A 20,041-nucleotide genomic window follows, 5' to 3' on the forward strand; every position below is an offset into this window, starting at 1 on the left:
GAAATCCTTGATGAATGTTTGAACAAGCATCCTAACACTGAAAAATGAATAGCTTATATTTATAACACCCTCCTAAACAACGAGGTACCACCGACAGAACCATATAGACACACATGGGAAAATGAATTAGGTCATCCTATAACGAAAGATTTGTGGGACGAAAGTTTACAACATATCCATCAATGTTCGTTAAATGCCAGACATGCTTTAATACAATTTAAAGTCTTACATAGATTACACTACTCTAAAATAAAACTAAATAGAATCTTCCCACAAATCTCTCCTATTTGTGATAAATGTCTACATCTAGATGCTAATTTAACACATACGTTTGCAAATTGTATAAAAATTATACATTTCTGGGCTGATATTTTTGAAATAATTTCAGAAGTTATTAATACAAAACTGGATCCAAACTCAAAATTAATAATACTTGGAATATCAGAGCAAAGTTTAATACTCACAACAAGCCAAAGAAATTTCCTCGACTACAGTATAATAACCGGGAAAAAATTAATATTAAAATTTTGGAAATGCCCTATAACCACCACAATTAAAATGTGGATTGTGGAAATGTCAGAGACCCTATATCTAGAAAGAATTAGACTTGTCTTAATGGACAAACAAGAACTTTTTGATAAAATATGGGCTCCATTCATTAATTATCTGACGGGATAGATTGGCCCAGCACGAAAACCCAACTGAAACTTGAACTCAGGATTAGATGAAAAGTCATACTTTATAATCTACGAACCTATCTCCAAGGACGTATTATAAGTAATCCATTCCACCTTTTTTGTTTTTTTGATATTTGTAACTCTTTATTCTCTCTTTCTTTCTTTTTCTATATAAAAAAAACACTCGAAGCAGAAGTAATCGACAATTGAAAATTTTAATAATGTATGACTGATGTATATGAAAAGTTTTTTTTACTATAATATCTAACTATACTTTATAATATGTCTACTTCTAATAAAAATATTATTTTAAAAAAAAAGGAAAGGTTGGGTGAGTGGGCAGATGCTTGGCAGATGCAGTTTCATATGGATAAATGTGAGGTTATCCACTTTGGTAGCAAAAACAGGAAGGCAGATTATTATCTAAATGGTGTCAAATTGGGAAAAGGGGAAGTACAACAGGATCTGGGGGTCCTTGTTCATCAGTCACTGAAAGTAAGCATGCAGATACAGCAGGCAGTGAAGAAAGCAAATGACATGTTGAGTATAGGAGCAAATAGGTCTTTCTGCAGTTGTACAGGGCCCTAGTGAGACCACGCTTAGAGTATTGTTTGATCCCCTAATTTGAGGAAGGACATTCTTGCTATTGAGGGAGTGCAGCGTAGGTTCACAAGGTTAATTCTCGGGATGGCGGGACTGTCATATGCTAAGAGAATGGAGTGGCTGGGCTTGTATACTCTGGAGTTTAGAAGGATGAGAGGGAATCTTATTGAAACATATAAGATTATTAATGGTTTAATAGACAATAGACAACAGATGCAGGAGTAGGCCATTCGGCCCTTTGAGCCAGCACCGCCATTCAATGTGAACATGGCTGATCATCCACAATTAGTACCCCATTCTGCCTTCAATCCATATCCCTTAACTCCACTTTCCCTAAGAGCTCTATCTAACTCTCTTGAAAGCATCCAGAGAACCAGCCTCCACTGCCCTCTGAGGCAGAGAATTCCACACACTCACAACTCTCTGTGTGAAAAGGTTTTTCCTCATTTCCGTTCTAAATGGCTTACCACTTATTCTTAAACTATGGCCCCTGGTTCTGGACTCTCCCAACTTTGGGAACATGATTACTGTCTTTAGAGTGTTCAAAGCTTTAATAATATTATATGTTTCAATAAGATCCCACCTCATCCTTCTAAATTCCAGAGTATACAAGCCCAGCCACTCCAATCTATCAACATATGACAGTCCCGCATCCCGGGAATTAACCTCGTGCACCTATGGTGCACTCCCTCAATAGCAAGAATGTCCTTCCACAAGTTTGGAGACCAAAACTACACACAATACTCCAGGTGTGGTCTCTGCAGCACTGCTGCGGACAGGAAAGCACTACAACGGGTGGTGAAAACCGCGCAGCACATCATCGGTGCCCCGCTCCCTGCCATGGATGCCCTCCACCGAAAACGGTGTCTGAGACGGGCTGGGAAGATCATCAAAGACCCCTCACACCCCAACCATGGACTGTTTGCCCTCCTCCCATCAGGGAGGCGGTACAGGAGCCTCAGGTCACGTACCAGCAGGATGAGGAAAAGCTTCTATAACAACACAATCACACTGCTGAACTCGGAGTCCCGACGATAGATTTCTCTGGTCCCTCCGTCCCCCTTTGTTTAATCATTCTGTATTTCCTGATTATTCTGTATCTTCTCTCTTTCTATTTTTTTCTTGTTTTTTCTCTTTATGTACAACTACTACGGACTGACGCAAAACTGCATTTCGTTGTACTGATACTTGTATTTGTGCGATGACATTAAAGTTGAATTGAATTGAATTGAACTAAGGCCCTATACAACTGCAGGAGGATCTCTTTTCTCCAATGCTCAAACCTTCGTATTATGAAGGCCAACATGCCATTTGCTTTCTTCACTGCCTGCTGTACCTGCATGCCTACTTTCAGTGACTGATGCACCAGGACTCCAAGATCGCATTGTACTTCCCCTTTTTCCAACTTGTCACAATTTAGATAATAATCTGCCTTCCTGTTTTTGCCACCAAAGTGGACAACTTCACATTTATCCACATTAAACTGCATCTGCCATGCATCTGCCCACTCACCCAACCTGTCCAAGTCACCCTGCATTCTCATAACATCCTCCTCACAGTTCACACTGCCACCCAGCTTTGTGTCATCTGCAAATTTGATAATGTTACGTTTAATTCCTTCATCCAAATCATTAATACAGTATATATTGTAAATAGCTGTGGTCCCAGCACCGAGCATTGCGATACCCCACTAGTCATTGCCTGCCATTCTGAAAGAGACCCGTTAATTCCTACCCTTTGTTTCCTGTCTGACAACCAATTTTCTATCCATGTCAGCACCCTACCCCCAATACCATGTGCTCTGATTTTGCCCACTAATCCCCTATGTGGGACCTTATAAAATGCTTTCTGAAAGTCCAGATACACTACATCCACTGGCTCTCCCTTGTCCATTATCCTGGTAACATTCTCAAAAAATTCCAGAAGATTAGTCAAGCATGATTTCCCCTTTCCAAATCCATGCTGACTCGGACCGATCCTGCTACTGCTATCCAAATGCACTGCTACTACATATTTTATTATTGACTCTAGCATCTTCATCACCACCGATGTCAGGCTAACTGGTCTATTTTTTCTCTCTGCCGCCCTTCTTAAAGAGTGGGATAACATTAGCTACCCTCCAATCCACAGGAACTGATACTGAATCTATAGAACATTGGAAAATGATCACCAATATGTCCACAATTTCTATAGCCACTTCCTTAAGTACTCAGGGATGCAGACCAGCAGGCCCTGGGGATTTATCAGCCTTCAGTCCCATCAGTCTACCCAACACAATTTCTGGTTTAATGTGAATCTCCTTCAGTTCTTCTGCCACCCTAGATCCTCTGGCCAATAGTACATCAGGGAGATTGTTTGTGTTCTCCTTCATGAAGACGGATCCAAAATACCTGTTCAACTCATCAGCCATTTCCTTGTTCCTCATAATAAATTCACCCTTTCCACTCTTCAAGGGTCCACCTTTGGCCTTAACCAGTTTTTTTCTCTTCACATACCTAAAGAAGCTTTTACTATCCTCGTTTATATTCTTGGCTAGCACCTTTGTACCTCATCTATTCTCCCCGTTTTGCCTTTTAAGTTATCTTTTGCTGCTCTTTAAAAGTTACCCAATCCTCTGGCTTCCCGCTCATCTTTGCTATGTTGTACTTCTTCTCTTTTATTTTTGTACTGTCCCTGACTACCCTTGTCAGCCATGGTCGCCCCTTACTCCCCTTGGAATCTTTCTTCCTCTTTGGAATGAACCGATCCTGCACCTTCTGTAATATTCCCAGAAATACCTGCCATTGTTGTTCCACTGTCATCTCTGCTAGGGTATATTTCCAGTGAACTTAGGACAACTCCCTCATGGCTCCATAGTCCCCTTTGCTCAACTGTAATACCGGCACCTCCAATTTACCCTTCTCCCTTCAAAATTGTTAATTAAAACTTATCATATTATGGTCACTACCTCCTAATGACTCCTTTACCTCGAGTTCCTTTATCAAATCTGGTTCATTACGCAAAACTAAATCCAGATTTGCCTTCTCCCTAGTAGGCTCCAGTACAAGCTGCTCTAAGAATCCATCACGGAGGCACTTCACAAACTCCCTTTCTTGGGGTCCAACACCCAACTTGATTTTCCCAGTCTACCTGTATGTTGAAATCTCCCATAACAACCGCAGCATTACCTTTGCGACATGCCAATTTTAACTTGATTCAACTTGCACCCTATATCCAGGCTACTGTTTGGGGGCCTGTAGATAACTCCCATTAGGGTCTTCTTATCCTTACAATTCTAGCCATACTGACTCCACATCTCCTGATTCAATGTCATCCCTCGCAAGGGAATGCATTTCATTCCTCACCAACAGAGCTACCCCACCCCCTCTGCCCACCTGTCTGTCTTTTCAATATGACGTATAGCCTTGAATATTCAGTTCCCAGCCCTGGTCCTCTTGTAGCCATGTCTCTGTAATTCTCCAACATCATGCTTGCCATGGACACGCTAGAGGCAGGAAACATGTTCCCAATGTTGGGGGAGTCCAGAATCAAGGGCCACAGTTTAAGAATAAGGGGTAAGATGTTGAGAACGGAGATGAGGAAACCCTTTTTCACAGAGAGTTGTGAGTCTGTGGAATTCTCTGCCTGAGGGCGGAGGAGACCGGTTCTTTGGATACTTTCAAGAGAGAGCTTGATAGGGCTCTTAAAGGTAGCGGAGTCATGGGGATATGGGAAGAATGCAGGAACAGGGTACTGATTGTGGATGATCAGCCATGATCACTTTGAATGGTGGTGCTGGCTCGAAGGGTCGATTGGCCTACTCCTGCACCTATTGTCTAATGTCTATTGACCGGGTGTGTTTTCTTCGGGTGCTCCAGTTTCCTTCCACATTCCAAAGATAAGCAGGTTTGTAGGTTAATTGGACTCGTGTGTCGGATGCAAAACTGGGATAACGTAGAACTGATGTGGGTGATCGTTGGTCGGCGCAGACACGGTGGGCCGAAGGGCCTGTTTCCATTACCGTCTAAATGAAACTAAGCATGATATATTGAGCTGGTTCTCTGTAGTCAGGAAACCAGCAGTCCAGTGTCTGTCCAGTGAAAAATGATCTGATATACAGGAACAAAAAGCTCAGTACATGTCATGTTGGACAATACTACAAAATAAATGTATCATCTGCTATCACTTGGAGGTGAAGAAGGCATTAATCATACGTTGTGCCATACTTTACCAACTTTTGTATGCTTCTCTTGACAGAGTGACATGAAAAGATATGCTGTTCCTTCAGGTAAGATTTCTTTGCTTTATATCACCAATTGCAAATTGACATAACAACATTTTGAAATTCAACACAGTTGTTTGCAGTGATTAAAAGGTTGCATTTTCAGATATTTATGGATGTAGATACCAGGAATATGATCTTCATCCTCGGTAACTATAACAGGCTTTAGAAGAGAAATAATTGTCACTACCAACAATATAGGTAATTTTAATGCAAGAAAATCTTTTGTAAGTTACTAATTATAAACTTACCATATCCACACATATAGCTATAATTTCTTCTCCAGGTCTGACATAGTCATAGAGTGATACAGTGTGGAAACAGGTCCTTTGGTCCAACTCGCCCACACCGGCCAGCAATGTCTCAGCTACACTAGTCCCACTTGCCTGCGCTTGATCCATATCCTTCCAAACCTGTCCTATCCATGTACCTGTCTATTTGTTTCTTAAATGATGGGATAGTCCCAGCCTTAACTACCTCCTGTGGCAGCTTGTTCCATACACCCACCACCCTTTGTGTGAAAAATTAACCCTGAGATTCCTATTAAATTTTTCCCCTTCGCCTCTGGTCCTTGATTCCCATACTCATGGCAAAGACTGTGCATGTACCAGATCTATTCCTCTCATGATTTTGTTTACCTCTATAGGATGTCTCCTCATCCTCCAGCGCTACATGGAGAGACCTCTCCATATCGCTCTCACCCTCTAGTCCTGGCAACATCCTCGTAAATCTTTTCTGAACCCTTTCAAGCTTGACTATATCTTTCCTATAACGGTGCCCAGAACTAAACACAATATTCTAAATGCAGTCTCACCAATGTCTGCTCTGTAAATTGTCACTTGTATGTCGGATGCAAAACTGGGATAACATAGAGCTGATTGTTTCCAGCATCTGCAGTTCCTTCTTAAACTCCTGTACTCCTAGATCCCTCTGCTCTACAACCCTACCCAGAGGCCTACCATTTACTGTGTAGGTCCTGCCCTTGTTTGACATCCCAAAATGCAACACCTCACACTTCTGTATTAATTTTCATCATCCATTCCTCTGCTCGGTTGGCCAATCGATCCAGATCCTGCTGCAATCTTTCACAATCATCTTCACTATGATTGTCACACTGAAGGCATTGATGCATGCTGAGCTATGCATTTTCTAAGCTCTTGAACTTCCCTGAGTGACTGCTCTTAGTATAAGGTTGACCATCTGTTGAATTGCAAAGGCCATCCCGGTTTATTTTGTCCTCACTGGGTTTGTGTGAATGTTAACTGAGCAAAACACACCTTAAGTTCACTGGTAATGAAAATCATTCTATTTTTTTCTCTTGTACAAGATGTAAAACTATTTATCATCCAGCCAATGTAGATAATTCAAAAATATCAACTTAAGTTTTTTCCTAAATATTAGTTTCTACCTCCCATCAAATTTGTCTTGAAACATGTTTGCAAATGTGTATACTAAGGATTCACAACATTTTTAACAGTAAAGGAAGAAGAAATCAACTATAAATCATTGTGGGATGCTCAAGATTTTAACATGTTGTTAAATTATTTTTATATATACAGCTGGGTTGCGTCTTTTTGCTTTGCACTCTAGCCAATTCAGCACCTACCTTCTGGACAACTACAAAATTATTTTTGAGGCAATGTCTGTGTGGTGTGGCCACACTAATGCTGATATGAAAAAAGCTGGCTTTGCTGCACTTGAAAGTTTCCTTAAAGAGGTAATGAATTTCCCCCCTAATGACTGCAATATTTGATATGAATCAATGAACTGAATTTCCATCTAAAACATTGAAACTGAAGAATCATAGTCTCCCGTGGTCATAAGGCATAACATCTTCAGCGATGGTTACTGTGATATGTGGACCGTGGAGTGGCATTTTCCTACTTGGGGGAAAAAAAAAAAAAAAAGACAAATTTGAAATGCTTTATAATTACTATAAGGTCTTCCGTGCTCAGAAACCTGTTATTGGTCACAGCAGGTCCATGTTGCTGTTATTCTCCTCAAACGCTCCTCGATCTTCTTCAATTAATTCTGATAATATTCCTTTCTGCCCCATATGTTTATCTATCTTTCCCTTATAAAGCTCCATACTAATCATCACATCAAATTAACAGTAAACCACATTCTAAACACACTGGATAAATAATTATTTCTTATAGGCACCAACAGTAAATTCATCAGATTTATATCCCATTTATTCTTTATTGACGTATATTTTTCAGTTTTTAATATCTCTGTATTTTTTCAGTGCTTCTTTTTCCTGTTTAATATTGCAGACACTGTGATTGTACCCAGATTACATTAAATATATAGCATGTCCTCACTGATCTTTATTTCAGCTCTCCTAGACACCAACTGTAATTTTGGTTTTGTTTATGGTTTTAATTACCTGTATTGCTACCTCTAGTGTTTTGTTTATCACTTAGATATTTAGCAAAACTTAATTGTTCTTAATTTTAGTCTGTGGAACTGAACCCCAGTAGTCTGTTGACCAGTTCAGTAGCCTGCAGTTGTTATAGCCTTATTGACCATTTTAGTGATTTGCATTATTGTAAGCTAAAATCCAACTTCTCTATCCAGCTATCTACTGTTATTTCCTAAGGTGTGTATGATCTATTTACCTACTCACTGAAATGCATTCTATTCCTATTCAGATCCTTCATTGGTGCATTATGAGAGCACAGAAATTATTGATGTTGAAGAAATTCTGATTATTGTTCACTGTTTCAATTGTTTATTTTAAAAGCCGTTTATTTATTCAATTAGTATCAAAATATCCAGGATCTGTATTGCTGTGACCCATTAGTTGGCATGACTTTTCATATTGCCAGAAGTGTAAAATTGACGATATTCAAATACTGAGAAAGTTGCACTCCCCAGAAATCTTGCATTATAGAAAATTGCATCATAAAACCAATTGTGCCAATGCGGAAGGAAAGGCTAGGGGTTCGAGAGTTACAGATTCATGATTACAAATATATTTTTCCTGCTGAATTTTCAAAAGTAAAGATTTTTTTTAAAAGCTTAAAGTTTATTTCTTCAAGTTAAAAATATTAAAAACTGTATGTTACATCATTAGAAGTGATTGCTTGTCAATATCAATGGTCACCTACTGTGAAAATTGACAGATTATGGTAACAAGAGAGAAAATGGTGTCTGATTACTGCGGGAAGCTTAAATACAGTTTTTTTCCTTTGACTTTTTTCCAAGACAGCTTTTTTTTCCCCTTGTCAATTTCTTATAATTTTTAAGTGGTTTTCTAGTTCCTATTCAAAATTGCTTTATAACCAATTTGGCTCCAATTAATTTTACAGAGATTAAACATTTTGTTTGACTGCATAAATATTAGGATGTATGACAAGGCCAATAATCTTAATTTACATTCAACATTGTTCTCGCAACTCTTTCTGGATTACAACTGTTTCTGGATTGACAGTACAAAAACTTGTTAATTTGCATTCTTTTATCTTTTTCTGTATGCAGATTGCATTACAAGTGGCAAAGAATGCACATGTGCATGAAGATAAGTTGCGTTACTTTATGGAACAATTTTATAACATAATCCGGACAATGGAATCAAGCAATAAAGAGCTCTCCATTGCTATTCGAGGATATGGACTTTTTGCGGCTGTACGTTTCATTCTTATAAATTGTTTTATGAGCTATTCTTTTGTATTTATAAAGTACAGGTGCACAACCTTTTATCCGAAAGCCTTGGGACCAGACACTTCTCGGATTTCGGAATTTTTCCAATTTCGGAATGGAAGATTTTTAGCGTAGATTAGGTAGGTAGCGCGGGCGGCTTGAAAAGTCTGGAGCGGCTGCCTCCACCCCGGAGACCGGGGAATCATTGTAAATTATTGCTTAAATGTTAGTCAGTTATTTTGGAGGGATTTTATGTGGGGGTGGGGGGGTGAAGGGGGAAACTTTAATTCTTAGTCCCCTACCTGGTCGGAGAGGCGGGGAGCGGGCAATGCCTTACCGGGTCGCCGTGCAGTAAGCTCCGGAGCGCTGTGGCCGCCGACTCCCAACATCGCGGAGCTGGGGCTGAGGGCGTCCGGCCGCGGGCAGCGCCGGTTGGAGCTCCGACCCCAGCGAACTCTATGACTCCAAAGGCAGTCAGTCTTCAATCTGATACCAAGGTTGAGAATCTAGCAATTAGGAAAACCTTGAGGTACAGGTATGGGTTCCGTTGAGATAAAAACAAAAGAGGGTATTCAGTAAAGGTATTTAAAACCATGAAGGGTTTTCATTTGGTAAATAGAGATATTTAGTTTTATTCTGATGGGGAATCTGTCACAGGGTGTCACTAACTGAACATCCTCATCGAGAAAATTTGGGACAGGGGTGAGGAGAAAGGTGTACAGAAGATTACGTAGTACTTAATGTTAAAGTCATAAAACTGAGCTGTACAGCTCAGCAGATGCATACTGTTGTTCGTTGGCATGATCGCACAAGTCGTTTCCCATCCCAACCATTGCGAGTGCAGTCTAACCAAGAATAACCAAGAATAAGTTGTTACTGCAATGAAACGAATAAGATTGTACTTTCTAAGGAAAATTAATAAATATTTAAAAGCGATGCAGGACTAGAGGGAAAGGGTGAGGCAGTTTGATGGGATTTGGATTGTTTGTGTGGAAGAACCTGTATAGACAAAATGCAGAATGGTCCAATGGACCAGAAATGTAACAAATTAACATCAACATGTTCTACAATACATTTTGAAAGCACTGTATTTTAGTACTTACTTTTTACCTTCTCAATGAACACACCAACATCAATTAATATATTCTAAAACTGAATTAATTTTACTTCTCTTTTCTATGATTTTAGCCCTGTAAGGCTGTGAACTCACAATATGTTGACTTCATGTACACGGAATTGATCCAGCGTTGTAAACAGATGTATCTTACAGAGGCAGACACTGAAGATGACAATTTTTACCAGCTTCCCAGTTTTTTAGATTCCATTGCAAGTGTCATATTTCACATAGACAAAGTAAGTTTATATGGTGTTCTTTCAGAAACTTTCCGATCCATTCCATGCTTGTCTGGTTTTAGAGGAGTTTTTATTATCTTAAAAAACCTAATAGTTTCAGTTTTCATTTGCACCCAAAATGCTTTAAAATATGTGTTGGAAGGAACTCCAGATGCTGGTTTATACCTGCAGATGCTGGAGTAACTCAGCAAGTCAGGCAGGATCTCTGGAGAAAATAGATAGGAAGAGTCTGAAGAAGGGTCTCGACCCAAAACGTCATGCTGTATGACGAGATGCTGTCTGACCCGCTGAGTTGCTCCAGCTTTTTGTGTTTTATCTCAGGCTTTACCACACGTTAATTTTAATAACAAGTAGTATTTATAGTACTTTCATGTGCAACACCTACTTAATTTCTCAAAATTCGTTTTTTTTTAAACTGTCTCCTATGCCACTTCGGATCCAGTCCCAGAAGTTCAACCAGTCTTGGATTTTATCACCTCCTATTTCCAGAATGCTGTTTCTACTGGCTTTGTTCACTCATAGCACGCCAAGCCATTATGTGCCATATCGAAGCACTGGTGCAGTACTGAAGATTGATAGAAGCCATACTTTGGTCAACGGTGTTCCTAATTTGTTAACAAATAAGAAATGTGGTTATATGGTTTATTAAATCAATTTAGAAATGGATAAAATGCAAAGTTTTTTTAATGCCACAATAATGTCATTAACATTAAATTGTAGTTATTCTAAGGGTAATAACATAGATCAAAACGTTTTCTGCTTCAGCTATTTGAAATGAGTAATTCATTGAAAAATAAATAGTTTATCTCAATCACTGCAATTCTACTCTCTTCTTCAGATCCCTGGAGTTTATACTTCGGTGTTAGAACGTCTAATAGTGGTTCAGATGGATGGCTTCCCACAATATAGTGCAAAGATGCAACCAGTTTGTTGTCATTCCATTGTTAAACTCTTCATAGCTCTGGCTGGAAAAGGCCCTGTGCTGTGGAGTGTTATCAGCACTGTAGGTCAGTTTCAATCTTTGCACTACAACTATACTATTCTTTCCATACAGCAGAATATTCTCCGAGATTTGTGGATGCACAGAAGTATTAAAAGTGCATTTAGCTCTTTAAAGTGTTAAATCTGTGTTGCTAACACGAGGGAAAACAATACATTGTGAACTGCTCCTCTTTGAAATGTCTATTTTAACCGGGATGAACAAAGACTAATGTCCTTTCGGTGTTTCCAGAAACGATTGTCCCTTTCAAAAGGCCAAACTTTTTGTGTACATTGATTAAATCAATTTTTTGTGAACATTTTAGAAATTAAAATACTTTTACTAACAAAGTACAAGCAAGTTTAATGTAATGCTTTACTGCCATTAGCTGCTTTATTGTTTCCATTATTTTGGAGTTAAGGTTTTATTCAATGTGCAGGAGGAGTGTTTGCTAGTTTGGATGTGGAGCAAGAAAAATGTAGTTTTTACAGAGGGAATATGACATTGCCAATGAAAAGAAAATAATAACTGCTGCCATTTGAAGACTTGGTAAATTGTCTATAAAATATTAAATGTTAACGTAGGACAGTGTTCAAATTATTTTCAGGTAGACAATAATTGTACAAATTGGGAATTAATTTGGTTCTTGCATTTATTGAGCTGATATCATTTTTTTTTTAAATTTGTGTTTCAGTGCATCAAGGTCTGATCCGTGTCTGTTCAAAGCCAGTTCTACTTCCAGGGGTAAGATAAAATTGCATGATCTCAGCTGAGCACTAAGCATTGATCATTGCACTAAAATCTAATTGTTGAATTATGGATCGCAAGTACAATACGTTAACATGAATCTAATTTCAGACAAGATAGGGGATTATTCCATAAATTGTTATTGGATCATTGTTAAAATAACATGAAAAATAACTTCATTTCAAGTATTTACATACTAACAGCATTATTTCAGACACAATATTTTTAATATTTAAATATATTATCAATTTTCTCGGTTGACAATGCTAAAATGATGTATCAGTTGGCCATGTAGCTTTACACTTCATGTTCTGCAAGTGTTTCTAATTTTCTCTGTGTTCCAAATAGCATGAACAGCAGAAGCTCTTCGGCTTCAACAGCCTCAGATCTCGGCTGTCTCCCTGTCCTTTCAAGTAGAATATTCCATTTGGATTCCATTGCATTGCTTTCATTTCAAGGCTTTTTAACTTATCTTTCAAATGTTTGAGGTGACTTAAATATATTTTTTGCCACGTTGTACCCACATCTGCAGGCAGTTGAAACCATTAACAGCTGACTGTTTTGCTATTCATAGCACCCGTGCTTTTGAATCAGGACATTATGGATTAATCCACAATACTCAGGAACAGCTTCTTCCCCTTTGTTATCAGGGTTCTGAATGGTCATTCCACAAGTTAGAATACTGTTCGATTCACCTCAGCTGCATTGAGGAATTGGACTTTATTTATGGAACTGAAGTGGCAAAATGTTATATTCTGCGCTCTGTATCTTCTTCTTTGCTTTATCTATTGTACTTAATTTGAACTGATTATATCTATGTGGTATATCTGATCTGTTTGGATAGCATGCAAAACAAATGTTTTCAGTACATGAGGCAATAATAAACCTAAAGTCCATAAGTTTTAGTAGCAGAATTAGGCCATTCGGCCAATCAAGTCTACTCCACCATTCAATCATTGCTGATCTATCTTTCCCTCTCAACCACATTCTCCTTCCTTCTCCCCATAACCCCTGACATCCTTACTAATCAAACTGAAAACATTATGGATTCAAAGCTCTCCTCACCCTCCAAAGAATGGCACGCATTCAAAAGCAATGCTGGATTGTCAGAAGTGCCAGCATTCTGATGTAATCAAGATGTCACCTTGCCAATTCCAGCCATATAGAAGCCCCTAGGAGATCTTTTGCAACTCTGGAAGATCCTCGTCAATGTTGTTCTCTCTACATCACCAGAGATTGCTATATAATTGCTCGTATTGTTCAGATTCTCCGAGCTTAGGGTCTGCATTTAAACTGCCAACAAGTCTTCCCTTTCAGTAAAACAATTCAAAAATGCTGAGCTCACCAAATCAGACAGAATTTGAGAGAAATGGGATAAACACATTGGGTCATTGATCTTTCAACAACACGCTGCTGAATAGTTCTGATGAAATACCATTGCCTTAAAATGTATAACTGAATGAGTGAATCAGACCGTACAGGAAATCTTATTTTGTCCTATCTTCAGATACTGGTAGTCTTTTTAGTATTTCCAGAATTTTCTGTTTCATTTCCAACATCCATTTGTTTTTTAAGTTTCTACATACCTATAACAAGGAGTTGGATAAATATTTTGGAATCATTAACCCACAATGATTCTGAAGGTTGGATAAAGTTGCTGCATTTAAGATAGTTCCAGGCTGCCTGAGAACTAACTGGTTATACAGATGAATCATATTGATAATTGCGAGATCGAAGTAAACCCTTGGATTCTGCTCCTTCATTCATCAAGATAATTGAATGTTTTTTACCATAGTTAAATGTATATAGTATGTCCCCAGATCTAGATTATCCCCAGATCCCCTCTTTCCCTTAGTATCCATAAATCTGTTATCTCTGTTTAAAATGAACTAAGAGACTGAGCCTCCATACCCATGAGAGATGGAGAACTCTAAAGATTCATCATTCTCTCAGTGAAGAAACTTCACCTCATTTCAGTCTGAAATAGACTTCTTATTCTGAGTTGGCATATATTTTCGATTCATCTCAGCGAAGGGATGATTATTCGCCATTATTTGGATGAGACCAGAACTGTGCATGATATTCCAGCTTGAACTCAAATCCTAAAACCAATAGACATGGGGGCAAAATTTGACCATTCAGCAAATCGAGTCTGCCTTTTGATCTGTTTTTCCTCTCAACCCCATTCTCCTGCCTTCTCACCGTAACCTTTGACACCCTTCGAGTCATAGAGTGATACTTTGCGGAAACAGGCCCTTCAGCCTAACTTGCCCACCCCAGCCAACAAAGTCCCAGCTACACTAGTCCCACTTACCTGTGCTTGGTCCAGATCCCTCCAAATCTGTCCTATCAATTTATCTGTCTAACTGTTTCTTAAACAATGGGATAGTCCCAGCCTCAACTATCTCCTCTGGCAGTTTGTTCCAAACACCCACCACCCTTTGTGTGAAAAAGTTACCCCTCGGATACAATCAACAACTTGTCAATCTCTGCTTTAAAAATAACCAATGACTTGGCCTTCATAGCAATATGTGGCAATGAATTCCACAGAATTACCACCATCTGGGTAAAGACATTCCTCCTCACATTCATTTTAAAGATTTTACTCTGAGGCTGTGCACTTAGTTGGTCCTTAGCTGTCCCACTACAGGGAACACCCCCTCGACAAGCTAATCTTCCAATAGTTATATTTCATTTTATCTGCTGACCACTCTGTTATGAATGCCCTGGATTTACAGTTTCTCTTTTTTGTATCATCTTTATTAAGCATATTTCCTTATTATGTGTTAGTTTAATGTATTGACCGATGTTAATATAATCAATCAATTCTTTAGGAGGGAATCCAGAAGCTTGGACCGGGGTCAAATGCACAGCTGTCAGTTAGTAATGGTGGCAATGCGGCAACAGGAAAATCGAGAGTTCCATCTTACAAAGATTATTTGGACTTATTCAGAATCCTGCTGGACTGTGAGAAAATGAAGGTAAGACAGGTATACATTTACTAATAAAAGGCCACAAAGTAACTCAGTGTGTCAGGCAATGTCTCTGGAGAACACGGATAGGTGACGTTTTTGGTCTGATGTTTTTCAAAATAGAATACATCAGGATGAAGTCAAGTATAATGAGGTAGAGAATGGATAGTTAATGGAAATTTAAAAAAAAAATTAGTATATTTTTTACTTACATTATTCAAGAGCTAAACCTTAATATTAAAATGTCTACCTTTTTGGTTACATGTTCTTCCCTGGCCAAGAAAATCAGTGAGCAAGAGTAATTCCCTTTTTGGGAATTTTATGTTCTGGGGATTGTATTGGTTAGGTCTTCAATTAATGCATTCTACTTGTACCCCTTACGTTTCTGTCAAAAGTTAGCAGATTGTCTTGACAGAACTTTGTTCTTCCAAACCCTCATTCTATCTTCAGCTGTCTGTAAAGCCGAAGATTCTTCAAAGCCACTGTCAAGTTGCCCCAAAGGCTCCCTCACTCCTGGATGGAATGTAGACAGAAGTCGGGTTTGGATTGGTGATCTGATCTTTTGTTATCGCTAACCTTCCGGGTTCATTCCAGTCTTCCTTGCTTTTATTTATATCAGTAATACTATTGTTACTGTCTCATTAACTTTTTGCTGGTATCCCATGATAATTCCATGTGTTCGTGTAAACACAAATAAGAAGAATTGCAGCAAAACTGCTGTTTCTTAAATTATCAATAAATTAGAAATATGACTTTTCTACAAAATATTTTGATTAAAATTGTGATGTGTCATACACTGCAAGATGAAGGGATTAAATCTGTTGTGACAAATGTAATGTTCTATATATCTTTAAGATATCCGGATTGGTTGAGGAGACATTACAGATAATTGAGTCGCCCCTAAAGTCATTAAATCGCCTGCTGTATGACGAGTTCATTAAATCGGTGCTCAAAATTATTGACAAATTGGATCTGACTGTGGATAAGCAAAACCCGAATGAAGAAGTGGTATTATACTTTTTTTTTCTGTCTTATCTGTTTGCTTCTGACATGTTATCTGATTTTACATTTGGACACCTTTGAACTATTATCAATAGCCGTAGCCATATTTCTTTAATTTCTGTGTCCAAAGAAGAGCTTTATTTGTCTTTAAGAAGGAACTACAGATGCTGGAAAATCGAAGGTAGACAAAAATTTAATTACATGGAGCCAGCAATTCTGTTAACATTGGACATGTTGGATAGGAACTTCAATAACTTATTTTTGTGCTGTTTATAAATATACTGCAACTGACCTGCAATGAATTAATGCAGTGCAACACTGGTTCCTTAAGTTAGTTTCACACCCCTTTCTAAAATGTGGTGTCATTAATTTAGCAGTAATATAGAGAAAGTACATAGACAGACCCTCAAAAATATAAATCCATAAAACTAAATTTTAATTTAATGAATACTTAACCAGTTAACTATAACAAGAAATTGTTAATCGATTAGCTTCAGAATTGAATTTGGAAATTGGTGACTAAAATGTTGAAGTTTATGTCATGATTGAAGCTCTCTGGTTTGCAGGGGTCGGGTGACATCAACAGTGGCATTGTCATTCCCACGTCTGACCCAGCAGCCAACATGCAGCCAACTAAACCAAAGGATTTTACTGCCTTCATCAATTTGGTTGAATTCTGTGGGTAAGTGTACAAACTGCTCAATGAAATAGTTCAATGAATCCATCTTAATTAATTATGAATAAAAAATATTGCCCCGTCTCTGCTCTATAGTATCATTATTCACAGCCATGGACTTGATTGCCATTGTATGTGAGTGTTTTGAAGTCACCAGTTTTTAAGTAGATACAAGGAACTTTAGATGCTGGTTGACACAAAAGGACATAGGGTGTATGGGGTGATTGCTGGTCGGCCTGGGTTCGTTGGGCTGAAGGGCCTGTTTCCACGCTGTATCACTAAAGTTTAAAGTCTAACGACACAAAGTGCTGGAGTAATTCAGCGGGTAAGGCAGCATCTTTGGAAAACATAGATAGGTTACTTTTCCGGTCAGGACTCTTCCTCAGACTTTTAAATATATTTAAAATCAGTCAGTCATTCTTTTGCTTGATAATTGGTTCTGAATTTAAAGACAATCACCATTAGTCTGGTAAGGGAGCTAGCTACTATGAGCACAATATCTGGTTCTGCAACTGCATGGACACCATTGGGTCTAATTTGTTTGAGCTCAGAATTAAAATTAAAATAATTATGTGAGACTTTAACCATAGAGACTGAGTATAGAGCTAATTCTTTGCCTGCCTCTACACCATAATTTTAATGGAGCAATAGAATTTAATTGCACAATATTTATTTCATGCTCAAATTGCCCGTAACACTTTTGGCACACTCTAATGAATCCATCATTAATATTAAGTAACTATCCACAATATTTGAAACATTCTGTAAAATAATATATTTGATATATTTAGCCTAGACTTGTGGCTTCAAAGCACAGGTGTGTACGTTTGTCTGTGTGTCTAACTTTGGGGAATTTTATTGGCACAGATTATTTTCTTACAGTGTTTGAAGTTACATTTTTTAAACTGTCTTCAGCAAAATTATCTTAACTTTTAAATTAGGGAGTTGTTATTGGACAAGCACACAGAGTACTTTGAACATTGGTTGTACAGATTTGGACACGAGCTCATCCTGCGATCAATACAATTTCCCCTCGTTAGTGGATTCTACAAACTTCTGTCGGTCTCAATGAAAATCGCCAAAAAAATCAAATATTTCCAGGTGATTAAATTATACATCTTTAATTTTCTTCCTCCATTATTGCTATTTTTCACAATATGCTATTCTGTATCTGAGAGGCAAGGTCCATGACGAGCTTAGAACTCTTTGCCAAGGTGCCCAGGTTGCTGAATCGGGGTGGAACACTTTGGTAATCGGTCTATCAGTTTTCTCTTTGGACCTTTGAAGGCACATGGGTGCCATGATTGCTCTAGTCTAGTCTTTAGCTCGAGTGTTTCTGAAACATTACCTTGTTTTGTTAACTTCTATAACATGGTGTTATCTGAATGTAATCTTACTTGATGCCAGTTTAACTTTTGTGCTTTTCAGTTTTGTCACTTTGAAAATTAATCCAGAACTTTGCTTTTTTAACGGCTTTGTGTTTAACAGTTTTGTTGAATAGGTTGCAAACTTTATTGATTTATGTATTTGTACTGTGATCCCTTTGTTCTCCTATCCCCATTAAAAAATCATTATTAGTTGTAAAGATGTGAAGTCTGACACACTTGTAACTTTACTTATTGTTTAATGAGCACTCAGGTTAAACACATTCCAGCACTGACTACTAGCAGTCTATAACCGTGCTGGAACCAAGAGAGCGTGAGAGAGATAGAGAGAGTTATTATACTTGATAACTAAGGCGTGGTTAGTGGTACTGACGTAGCTATATTATTGGTTGCATGCATGGACCATCTACATTAGTGAAGTGGTTTGTGACATCCTTATTGTTCCAACAATATACACCATCTAACACCTAATATTTACCCCAGTGGTATGAACATTGACTTCTCTAACTTCAAATGGCCCTTGCTTTCCCTCTCTCTGCATCCTCTCCCTCTTCCCAGTTCTCCCACCAGTCTTACTGTCTCCGACTACATTCTATCTCTGTCCCGCCCACTCCCCTGACATCAATCTGAAGAAGGGTCTCGACCCGAAAGAGGTTTATGACATCCTTATCCCTCTTCCTAGTTCTCCCACCAGTCTTACTGTCTCTGACTACATTCTATCTCTGTCCCGCCTACTCCCCTGACATCAATCTAAAGAAGGGTCTCGACCCAAAACGTCACCCATTCCTTCTCTCCAGAGTTGCTGCCTGTCCCGTTGAGTTACTCCAGCATTTTGTGTACAAGGACAGCCCCCCTTGTCTTCACCTTCCACCCCATCAGCCGTCGCATACAGCATATAATCCTCCAACATTTTCGGCCTAATCGGCCACAATTCAGATAATAGTCTACTTTCCTGTTTTTGCCACCAAAGTGGATAACCTCACATTTATCCACATTATACTGCATCTGCCATGCATTTGCCCACTCACCCAGCCTATCCAAGTCACCTTGCAGCTTTCTAGCATTCTCCTCACAGCTAACACTGCCCCCCCAGTTTTGTGTCATCCGCAAACTTGGAGATGTTGCATTCAATTCCCTCATTCAAATGATTAATATATATCGTAAATAGCTGGGTTCCCAGCACTGAGCCTTGCAGTACCCCACTAGTCACTGCCTGCCATTGTGAAAAGGACCCGTTTACTCCTACTCTTTGCTTCCTGTCTGCCAGCCAGTTCTCTATCCACATCAATACTGAACCCCCAATACCGTGTGCTTTAAGTTTGTATACTAATCTCTTATGTGGGACCTTGTCGAAAGCCTTCTGAAAGTCCAGATATAACACATCCACATCCACAACACATATGACAATAAAACACTCTTGGCTCTTTACTCTTCTGATACTTTGTCATTCTTTATTTGTATTAACTAAGTAAAAAGTACAATGTTGGTGTTTGCAAATTTTGAAAATAGACTTCCATGTTTCTATTACCATACGTTTGTCTAATGATAGGCTACAGAGGTCCAAGCACCTAGCCTGGTGAATGGTACAAACAGCTCTTTCTTTACCTTAGGAACTTTTAACATTGTTGATCAGCTACTTCTTGATCACTGGGGTCATATGTCCTCTGTATGTGAGCATGGTGATGAATGAGCATGCTTTGTTAGTTTGGTCTTGATTGAATTTCTGATCCAATCAAAAATT

At 38.6% G+C, this 20,041-nt stretch overlaps 1 protein-coding gene across 1 annotated transcript in view; it reads left to right on the forward strand.

The window, feature by feature from the left end:
* prkdc (protein kinase, DNA-activated, catalytic subunit) overlaps positions 1-20,041 on the forward strand; it is a 249,275-nt gene that overhangs the window by 29,648 nt on the left and 199,586 nt on the right. The window contains exons 9-18 of the mRNA XM_055634106.1: positions 5,517-5,547; positions 7,101-7,258; positions 9,025-9,171; positions 10,375-10,539; positions 11,378-11,546; positions 12,213-12,262; positions 15,100-15,246; positions 16,093-16,245; positions 16,806-16,921; positions 17,857-18,016. Of these exons, the coding sequence (XP_055490081.1) occupies positions 5,517-5,547; positions 7,101-7,258; positions 9,025-9,171; positions 10,375-10,539; positions 11,378-11,546; positions 12,213-12,262; positions 15,100-15,246; positions 16,093-16,245; positions 16,806-16,921; positions 17,857-18,016 (1,296 nt within the window). The remainder of the gene's footprint in view (positions 1-5,516; positions 5,548-7,100; positions 7,259-9,024; positions 9,172-10,374; positions 10,540-11,377; positions 11,547-12,212; positions 12,263-15,099; positions 15,247-16,092; positions 16,246-16,805; positions 16,922-17,856; positions 18,017-20,041) is intronic.

This window comes from Leucoraja erinacea, chromosome 4 (genome assembly GCF_028641065.1).
Source record: "Leucoraja erinacea ecotype New England chromosome 4, Leri_hhj_1, whole genome shotgun sequence".
NCBI classification, from domain to species: domain Eukaryota; kingdom Metazoa; phylum Chordata; class Chondrichthyes; order Rajiformes; family Rajidae; genus Leucoraja; species Leucoraja erinaceus.